At 39.3% G+C, this 11,012-nt stretch overlaps 1 protein-coding gene across 2 annotated transcripts in view; it reads right to left on the bottom strand.

The window, feature by feature from the left end:
• Positions 1-4,165: 4,165 nt before the first annotated feature.
• SHPRH (SNF2 histone linker PHD RING helicase) overlaps positions 4,166-11,012 on the bottom strand; it is a 96,119-nt gene continuing 89,272 nt past the window's right edge. The window contains exons 29-31 of one of the 2 annotated variants that reach the window (XM_047101285.1): positions 7,361-7,441; positions 6,025-6,152; positions 4,166-5,038 (exon numbers count right to left, since the gene is read on the bottom strand). In XM_047101285.1, coding sequence (XP_046957241.1) covers positions 6,056-6,152; positions 7,361-7,441 — 178 coding nt within the window. In that variant the 3' untranslated portion in view covers positions 4,166-5,038; positions 6,025-6,055. Of the gene's footprint in view, positions 6,153-7,360; positions 7,442-11,012 lie in introns of both variants that reach the window. The other variant, XM_047101284.1, reaches the window with a different exon arrangement.

Below are 11,012 nucleotides of genomic sequence, written 5' to 3'. Positions count from 1 at the left end.
GCTAGAAGGCACAAGACGTGAGATCATGACCTGAGCTGAAGTTGGACACCCAAACGACTGAGCCACCCAGGCGCCCCCTCTAAAGGCCCTTTTACTGATGGAATCAAGCCCATCCAAGTCATCCAGAATAATCTCCCTTTAGGTTGACGAATTATAGACTTTAATCATATCTACAAAATACTTTTGTAGCAACACAGAGATCCATATTTGACTGAATAACAGACGATGGCCTAGCAGAGGTGACTCATAAAGCTCAACATCACAGGTGAGAATTACCTCTGTGATCACAGAGTATCACAGTTTATTTCATATTCATATGGAGACAGCATTTGGCTTAAAAGTCAGCGGCTGTATGCAAATCAACCATTTTTTTTTTAAACAGTGCACGATGCAAAATTAAATGGAAGACCTTGTTATACAAGGCCCACCAAACTTGCAAACACTGCTGCTGCTGCGGCTGTGGGGGTAGGTCTCTTTACCAGGCACTTTGACTATGCTCCATGAAAAGGTACATAGAGCAAACTCACTCCAAGCATGGCTAGAAAAATTTGGCCCATTCCCTGCCTTGTTCTTAACAAGACATTGAAGACATTTTATTTTTTTTAAGCTTATTTATTTTGAGACAGAGAGAGAGAGAGAGAGAGAGAGAAAAGCACGTGCAAGCGGGGGAGGGGTAGAGAGAGAGGAAGACAGAGGATCCGAAGTAGGCTCTGTGCTGACTTGAGAGAGCCGGATGTGGGGCTCGAACCCCCTCATCGTTGAGATCATGACCTGAGCTGAAGTCGGATGCTTAACTGACAGCCACCCAGGCGCCCTGAAGATACTTTAAAAATAGGCTACTGTAGTTCTCAAACTTTTTGGTCTCAGGACCTTCATATGCATCAAAATTACCGAGGACCTTAGGGCTTTTGTTTCTATGGGTTGTGTCTTAGTTTGGGCTGCTATAGGCGCACTGAACTCTCTCCAGGGAGCTGCAGACTGTGTACCATTCGGGGAGGGGCGTTTGCCCTTGGAAGCTCATCTGAGGAGCTTCTCCCACCCCGGAAGTGCACGGACTCCAGCTTAGGAGTGTTTGGGCAGGGGTCTGATCAGTACCCTTTTATGTAGCAGTGGATAAACGGCTTTTCTGATACTAAGACATAAGAACAAAACAGATAGGAAGAAAGGTAGGAACCGTGGAAGGAAGGAAGGAGAGAATTAAAAAGTGGTTTACTTGGTAAAGATCTTCATCTTAATGCTTGAAAGAGCAAAACCATTTAAGAGGGAAACTTGCTAATCTTTTGCTGTATGCATAAAGATTGTAAGTAAAAGAATCATCCCTTTAAAAGAACTTATTGCATAAATTAGATGTCTGCAATAGGAAGACAGAAGTGCTATGTATTTATTTGTATTCTATCACGCTGGTAAGCAATCATGTGGGAGCGGGGTGGAAACGGTCACCTGCAGAATAAAAGCAGTAACCTGTTATCAGTTAGAGACTTAAAAAGTGAGAAGCATTGAGGAGTTTTAAGTAAGTACGGCATTCCACAATGATGCTTAACAGTTTATACTAATTGCTGATAAACTTCTGATACAATAAAGTGAGATCAGGCATTGAAGTACATTCTCTTCTTAAACATAGGTTTGCATTTACCAAAGATATCATTTTGTGACAGCCAAAGGAAAATCTTTTCAACACAGTCAACAGGGAACAATGCTCTCATCTTAATCAATGGACATTTTTTTTTTAAGTTTATTTATTTTGAGAGAGAGAGAGAGAGAGAGAGAGAGGCAGGCAGAGGGGTAGAGAGAGAGGGAGAGAGAAACCCAAGCAGGCCCCATGCTCAGGGCAGAGCCTGATATGGGGCTTGATCCCATGAACTGTGAGACCGCATCCTGAGCCAAGATTGAGTTGGACGTTTAACCGACTGAGCCACCCAGGTGCCCCAGTCAATGGAAATTTTTAAGAAGAGTCTGAAAAGATAACTGGCTGTAGCACTCATTTGATTATAGGAAGCTGGGAAACAGAAGGGGTATAAGGTGCCTTTGTAGTTCTGAGTACAGAATTAGGGAAGTGGTAAATATAAACTAAATGGTCTTGAAGGAAGATAAACACGGGTAGTCTCAGTAGACATACTCTAAATAAATTATTAATAAAGCGACGGGGAACTAGATTTCTAAGGAAATTTGGGCACAAATGTTTTCTCCAGAAGGCACCGGAGGGGTTGTCAGTGATCAGTTTTATACCGGCATACGAATCACAGATCTGAAAAGACTTCACACGTACAAAATTGGTCCTTGGACAAAACTGTTCCTTGACCAGGCTCTATCTGGGGTGTGGAGCACAAGTAAGAACACGTTTCCGGGCTTTGGAGAAACAGCCAACGGGCGTTGGAGAAAGACTAAGAAAATACTGAAGGGATGGGTTGAGAGGAAGAAAGAAAAGGTTATTGAACAACTTAATAACAATAGACACCTGTACAAAAGATCATCATACAGATAATGGAGGCTAAATTTTATTTCCAGCTTGCCAGAAAAAGAACCTGCATACATAGGCGGCAGCACAAAGGATTCAGTTTCAATGTAAAGAAGTCAGTTTTGAGTCACTGATACTAAATAATGGGATAGGGTCCGCAGGATGGTGTGGGACCTTCAAAGACAAGATATGTGTGTCCCTGAAAGGCTGGCTGAAGGGAAGACTTAAGTTCCCGTATTTTCTGTATGTGATACTGCGTGTTCTCTAACTCAGACGCAACACCGCACACCTATCATGAGATCCGGAGTTCCCCTGGGGTTATCAATTATCCGCACAGCCCTCCTCTAACGAAAGGCTTGTGACTGGTTCATATTCAACCCTTAATGTGATAGCACTCTTGTGGGCTTCACGATGGAACAGAGGCACATGGAGATTCTCATAAATTTTATAAAATATAGTTAATTGATCCCACTTTGAAGAAATTTTATGAAAGATTAGATTTTCTTTATCAGAATAGATAGGTTCAAGATGCATTTCTTGCACTGCACTGTTTTAATGACATTTCATTTTTATTTGGTATGCCAGTTAAAAATTATGAATTGACATATTACTGGGGGATTTTGTTTAAATTCTAGAAAACCTGGAATACACTTTTTTTTTAAAGTAGGCTCCACACCTAATATGGGGCTCAAACTCAAGACCCTAAGATCAAGAGTTGCATGCTCTACTGACTGAACCAGCCAGATGCCCCTGAAAGACACTTTTTATTCGGTTTATTTAAGCCTGAGGTCATTCAGCATAGGTGATTTTTGCATTTCACAAAGGTTACTCTGTAGTTTAATAAACATTAAGAATTCAAGCACACTAAATCTTTAATATACTAAATCTAATAGATGAGAGAAGATTTAAAAGATAATATGTTCCTTTGTCCACTTGAAAGGGTTGCTTAAGTTGATGACTAATTAATCTTGCACTGTTAAATTCCATTCCTAAATATTTTGATGAGTACTGTTAGTTTGATAACTATTTGTAAAGTATTTGTGGTTATGTGTTGAATTCTCATGTCAATAGTTTTTAGTCTGTTATTATTAATATGACATGAAAAGGATGAATTCCTAAAAAACCAAATGGAAGAATCATTCTGCTAAAATCACGTGCAAAGAGAAAAGCTGAAGCTACAATAAACATAGCAAAGCTATCTGGGTTTGAACAAAAGATTATGGAATTAGGCACATGTATTTTACACTGTATGTAACTCTATCTTTTCAGTCCTAACAAGCTCACTTGGATTCATTCTTCTTCAGATCCAAATACGTTTAAGCTCTTTAAGGATTGGTACTATCTCATTTTTTCTCGCTGGTTCATTAGTACAGCACCCACTAAAGAACAACTATTGTGAGCACAGTGATAGTTTAGAAAATATAAAATGAAAGAGGACGGAAGCAAAAAAGCCCTTTGCTTGCAGCCAAGAAGACGTGGGGATTAAATATGTATTTCTTTTGAACAACTGTCTGGAAGAATTTCCACAACTGTTTTGAAGAAATAAATGTCTATAAAATATGGAATTCTATAGTATAAACAATTTTGACATCTTTTGTTGAGAGACCAAAACAAAAAACATAGTGTATGTTCTGCGGCTCGGAAATTAATAAATCCCCAAGTTTCAATTTCCACTAAAATATTTATTTAATTAATGATATCTTACAGAAATAAATAAGAATGGTTTTTTTCTAATACAGATAGGTATATTTATATATATATATTTTTTTCTTTTTTTACAAAATTGAAGCATATCAAATTGTTTTCCCTAAAACTTTAGCTCAAAAAGGAATACTAGGAAACAAACAGAAATACTGAAACATGCTCATCATTAAATTACAACCATGGGCCTTCTGAATCTCAGTATGACACAGGATTTACAGAAAGACCATGAGATGTGGAGTAGGGGACCTGGGTTCCACTGCTTCCTTGCTACGTGTCACAAGCATGGCTCTCTGTATTTCTGAACCTTGGTTCTGCAACTTCAAAACAGGAATGATAATAGTTATATCAACTTCACAGGATTATTGGGCAAATTAAAGCTGAATGTGAATGTGTAGGAAAGCTCTTTGTAACAAGAGCTACAAAAATAATAGTTTTGTTTAATTTCATATAAAAGAATTGATGCATATCTTCCTTCAACTGAGGAATAAGCACCATAAACATGTGTGTGTTTTCTTCAGTTGAATTATGTCACCCTATAAACCTAGAATAAGAAAATGCACCTTAACTAAGCACCAAAGCTTCTTGGACAAATATGATATAAGGGATATTTCTATTACAGTTTTCTGGGCAGCTGAGTAGGAGCTAATGAGTCCTGAGGGTCATTTAAAACTCTGAAGGCTCAAAGAAAACAAAACAAGAACCTCTGTATTACATCAAATGGCTAGGATAAAACAAGCTACTCCTTCTTTAGTGACTTCAAAGTCCATTAATTCTTCACAGAAGAAGAAACACTCAGTTGTTATCAGTTGCAATTATTTGCTTATGTAAATATGACATTCTCTTGTTCCAAAGATCAAATACTAGTCCTTGAGAGAAGTCCTAGTGAAATAAAATAACAAATTATCACAAAGTTAGATACCAGTGGTTAAAAGTCTAGTTTCCCAAGAACACGGGAAAGGAAAAGAACCCAAAACATCAGTATAATAATGATAAAAAACAAAACAAAACAAAAAAACTAAAAAAACCCCACAAAACCCTGCCATAATTTCCATGTTATAATGATTAAGAACTAAAATTATAAAACTTGCAATATTTACAGACACATCGATCTTAAAACAAGTAAAAACTTAACGATAAGAAAAATTAAAAGTAGAGAAAGCAGTTTAGATCATTTTACGGTAAATATGAATATACTTAAAATGCTAAAGTTCACTGCTTACGCTGACACTACCTAACACATCATAGAAATAAGAAGTGTTCAATGTTTCAATTTTTAGTAGCAACACACAGAGAAAGGAATTACTTGCCTAATATTAACTTATTGTTAGGAGTTGTATTACTGTAAAGTTACTATGCATGGAGTTACAGTCTAAAACTACTCAAATAACTAGGAGTTAATATAATTCACCATGTACTTTACATACTACTAGCAAGATATTGGTGAATCATGTGCTAAAGATACCGAAGGCCCTTCCAAAACTGAGATTTATGTGGGTCAGATATACTAGGTCATTATAAAACCAGATCACTTTACTTTTTTCCCTTCCTCCAACTCTTTTTAAGACTGATCTTATAAAAAAAAAAAAAAAAAAAAAAAGTACACGTTACCTCTCTTAATTCCCTCGCCTTATCAGATACAGATATTCTTTGGGGCAAAAAATAAATGTTTTATTAGGAGTGTAAAATTAAAAATCTTTATAGATCTTTTGGAAACAAGATATTGGAAAGGACTCAGTAACTGCTAGGACACTGTACGACTAAAAAAAAGAAAGAAATTCATTCAATGAAGAACAGTGTATTTACTGACATCTACTGGAGTTTTTACTTATAACTTTGCTCTATAAGCTATGAAAAAATTTAAATACATTAAAGTCTGTGGATTGAATCAAGTGTACTTCATTCAAGTTCTTCAGTTTCTTTGGTAAACAGGTCTGCCAGATCAGCCAAGGTTAAGACAGAGGCCTCTGGATGCTTCACCGATGAGTTCGTGTGACTGCAGGATTTTCCAAGTGAGTAGAGTCAGAAAGAAACCAAGGAATAAATGATTATATTTGTCTTATATTTCGCTCTAGTCCTGTAATAATCTAAGACATTATGAGATAAGAATATAATATTCTTATAATGTAAAACCGTATTTGTTGATAAGTGTTTGTAAGTGAGCCAGAAACTCTGAGTAGAAAGTTGGTGACAGGATCATTATTACTTCTTGTCAAACTTAGGGAAGCCTTCCATACAGTATTTTCAGGCTTTGTTATAAAATGTCTTTTCTCTCCATGATTAATAAAACAAAGAAATAAAACCCATGCCAACAGCTATGAAGGCTCTCACCTTACAATTTACCTTCTTACTATCAAAAGTTAGTGTATTTCAAGAGAATTTCAACAGCTCTTCTAACTGGTATGTCATTTAAGTGGCTTAACTATAATCACTGAATTCTGTTCCACATGGAAACATGAACAAAAAGCCTTCATGTGTGATGCAGACGGCTTTCAAGGCAGACTCTTCCCTTCCCATTAAACCACAGATGGAAGGAAACTTCTGGTTTCAAATGGTTTCTTTGCTATGCACACTACCTCTGTAGAGACACCCCTTCTAGGGCAATTATTCTTTTGTATCTTCCAACCATTACCTATTTCATAAGGATGCAGTAAGCCATTGGTTTATATTTTCAAAATGACTTTATAGGAAATTATAGAATCAATATTAGAAAGTTTTATAATTCTAAAGTTAAGTTTTTAAAATTAAGGCTACTCTGGTCTCTCTGCTTCTGTTGTGCCTTTGGAACTAATCTCACAATTCCCAGCTGAGTTTTAAGTCCAGATCTTCCTCTGTGTATGTAACTAAGTTGTGTGATGTATAAAGAAACACTATAAGTTTCCTTTCACAGATACCAGACTAAGGCTGTCAGGTGGGGCATAAAGATAGATTTCTTTAAAAAGTAATCCAATACGGCAAAGAAAAGTAGGACGTTTAAATATTTTTACACATTACAATCCCTATTAACAAATTAAATCAAATATAGGATGCCAGAGCATTAACTGGGACATTTTACACGGGGTAAAATGTCCCATCTTGCTTTTAAAAAGTATTTGCACTTAATATTTTTTGGTTGACTAAGTGGTCATCTAAGTGAAGAAGTCCCAAACACACGATGTCATGTAAACAGGAAACGCCCAGGGGCTTGGATAAAGCGTTACCTACCTCTTCTCAGCAGTTTTCAGCATGGCTTGCATCCTTTCTTCTATTGTTGCCTTAATTAAGAATCTGTGTACAATAGTAGGTCTAGAAGGTACATAACAATGATACATTCAAAAACATCTTAAAACTAATTAGGACAAACAAGATTTCACATATTATATGCTACATTCATCAGTCACTTAGTGCCACCTGGCAGGTACTCATCAGTGTGCTGGGGGGGGGGGGGCGGTCAGCGGTGAATAAAACAAACTAGCCTTAATGAACTGACATTCGAACAAGGGGAGACACACAATAAACACATAAATCAGATGGTACAGATAATGACACAAGGTAGCTGAGACATATGAGTTAAAACATGACCGATGGGAAGGAGGCCACTCAGCAAAGGAGAAGCAGGAAGAGCATCCAAACAGAAGAAACAGTAAGTAAATGCAAGCTCTTGAAACACGCTTGAAACAAGCCTAAAATGTCTGAAGGGCACAAAGAAGGCTGGCGTGGCGGAAGGGTACTGTAATGTAGGGGTAGAGAGTGGAAGTGAGATTGCAGAGGTAGGCAGGGACCAGATTGTGTAGGGTCTGGACGGACATGGCAGGAATCTGGATTTTTATTGTGGTTATGGGGGGAAGCCATCCATGGGTTTTAGGCGTGATTTCATTTGTACTCGCTTATACTTTAGACATCTCTTTGGCTCCTGCATGGGGGATGAACTATTAGGTAGCAAAGGTTAAGGAGTTCTGTAAGAGTCCAGGTAAGGGGTGGGCTGTACTCTGGTTGGGTCAGTGGCAACAGTACGTAGCAGAAGATTTGGAATATCTGGCAAGATAGAGCTGGCAGGTAGAACTGGCAAGATTTCAGTGATGGTGTGGACGTGTGGACAAAGAGACAAATCTGGAAGAGTCCTAGACCTCTGGTCTGAGAAACTACACATGAGAGAGGCAGACTATAAGATGGGGAGGGCTTGGGGTGGGTGGGAGCGCAGCCTATGGGAAACCAGAGTTTTCCATAAGCTAGGTATCCAAGGGGAGGTGGAGTCCAGATATGTGTGAAGTGGCAGAACTGGGTGTGTGGGTCTGAGATGGGAGCTGAAGGGGCATGTCTGGACCAGGGACATGCGTCTGAGAGTCATCAGCGCATAAGTGCTACTTAGAGCTCTACGACTGGATGAACTCATTTAGGAAGCATAGATGAGAAAAAAAGAGCCCTCAGGGACCACTGGCACGAAGTAGGTCATTAATAGCATTTTGAAACCTTATTTTGGTGGCACGGTGAGGACCAAAACCCCACCAGAAAGGCCGAGAGCGGAGGGGTAAGGAAGTGGATGGAGGTGGAATGCAGGGGAGTTTCTACAGATGGCTGATACTAAGACATATTTATGTGGTCATGTGTTACAAGAGGAATGCCCTTGAGAGAGTAGGAGAACGGATGGCACCCATGACAAGTGGAAAGGCTGGCTTTTGAAAGAAAAGGGACACTCCCCCGGCTGTGACAGAAGGGAGGGAACATACTGTGCCTTCCTGCTTTTTGCTACTGAGGAAACATCCCAATGCCCACCTACGACCAATGCCTACACTTGAGAGTTGTTTTACACTCTCTCCTCTCTTGCTTTACTAGTTGTTCTGTCTTTAATGAACCATTCCTTTATTTCTCCCATATGAAAGGAAAAACAACAAAAAACCCCTCTTGATCTCATACTCTTCCTTTTCTCTGCTCTTTGCAGCAAAACTGCTCAAAATACGAGTCCTACCAGGGTGCCTGGGTGGCTCAGTCAGTTAAGCTTCCAACTTCAGCTCAGGTCATGATCTCGCAGTTTGTGAGTTCGAGCCCCGCGTCAGGCTCTGTGCTGACAGCTCAGAGCCTGGAGCCTGCTTCAGATTCTGTGTCTCCCTCTCTCTCTCTGTCCCTCCCATGCTCACGCTCTGTCTCTCTGTCTCTCTAATACATACACGTTGCTGCAAGTCCTACCAGCAATGCAGAGGCAGCTGTGTGCTGTGCTTACAAGCACGGACTGGGGAGGCAGAGCAGCTGTTTGAAACCCGCCACCACTTTTGCTAGCTATGTGACCTTGGACAAGTGACTTAACCCCTCTGTGTTAGGTAAGTGTTTGTTCATAAATAAATAAAACCCTATTCTCTCTTACCCTCGAATCAGACCATCTCCTCCCCTACCGGCTCTCTGACTTCATCTCCTACTTCTCTCCTCTTTGCGTATTCTACTTTAGCAACCCTGGCTCCTCGCTATTCCTCAAATGTACCCAGCACACCTCTCACTTAGGGTCTTTGCACTGAGTGTGCTTTCTACGTGAATATTACTCTCCATGACACCTGCATGACTTTCACATCTCTTTCAACTCTTTGTTCAGATGTTAACTTCTCCATAAAAATATTGCATGCCATCCTGCCCAGCCAATGCCCTCTTAATCCTCCTTACCCTGCTTTACTTTTCCAGCTCCTAACTTAGTAGATGTTTTACTTCTGCTTATTGTTTACCATCTCTCTACCGGCTGTCTTATAACTAGAATTTAAGTTCCACAAGGGCATCTCAAATACTTAGAACAGTGCCTGGCACACAGAAGGTGCTCAATGACAATTTGCTGAAGGAGGCATGTGGGTACCGATGCAGGCAGACGGCTCAGGTTGGTGATGGAAAGATGAGATGCTTCAAATCTGAGGTATCTGTTTTGCACATGTGAGGCAAGACTGCCATCAGTGGGGAGCAGGAAGATACAGAAGACTTTTAAGACCATCTCTTCAGAAAGTGGAAAAATCTATTTACTAGGGAAGTATAGTAAGATGAGTCAAGTAGTGTTGAACGGTCTTTTTAGACTGTGGTCTTACATATGAGCTGCGTCTAGTCTATGCCTTGGAAAACACTGAAAAGACGAGAGGTCAATGTTTAAAAGTGTAAGAAAAAACAAACCAAAAAAACAACATAATAAGACATAACTGCATTTTAAATGATACTCAACAGGGCTTAGAACAAGCATGCATTTATCAGTTATGTTACCTTGCCATATTTTACTAAGGGTTTATTTGATGAACATGTCTCTTGCCTGCTAAAAGTTAAAAGCCCTCATTTGCTCTCTTGGCTATTGCTTACAAGGCCCTTCAGCGTTTTGAGTAGGGCACATAAGATCAGATCCCCTGCTACTCCTCTCCGCAGGCTCTATACCCCAGCAATCCCAAACTCCTTCCAGTTCCTAGGAATATCATGGCGTTTATCTGCTCTGTGTTCCTGCACATGCAACTCTCTTTGGTTGTGAGATCACCCTTTTCTAGCCCAACGTTGAAATAATTATTTCTTCAAGACTCAACCCAATGAAGCCTTCTGTGACTTTCTAGGCACAACCGATCAGCCCCTTTTGTTACACGGTACTTCTAATGTATTTTTGCACACTCTACTGCAGTATGTCAAATCTTCTGTTTCTGGTACTACACAGTGATTTCCTTGGGGGAGTAGGTTATGTCTTACTCAGTTTGAGTCTTCAGTATCTAGAATAATGCATGACATATAGTTGCTGCTCAATCAACATTTATTTAATGAGTACTCAGTATGGATTTTTTCTAAACATTCAAGGCATCTAATACCTAGGAGGTAATACATCTAAGAGGTCTTATGAAGGATAGTTTTCTATTCTAATATTTGAATAAAAGTAGTA

The sequence above is a fragment of the Lynx rufus genome, unplaced genomic scaffold (genome assembly GCF_022079265.1).
Source record: "Lynx rufus isolate CCGP_SWC_20201006 ecotype Redwood Valley unplaced genomic scaffold, mLynRuf1.p SCAF_6, whole genome shotgun sequence".
In the NCBI taxonomy this organism is placed as follows: Eukaryota; Metazoa; Chordata; class Mammalia; order Carnivora; family Felidae; genus Lynx; species Lynx rufus.
The sequence above is the reverse complement of the archived record's forward strand: the minus strand, read 5'-3'. Positions and strand labels throughout refer to the sequence as shown.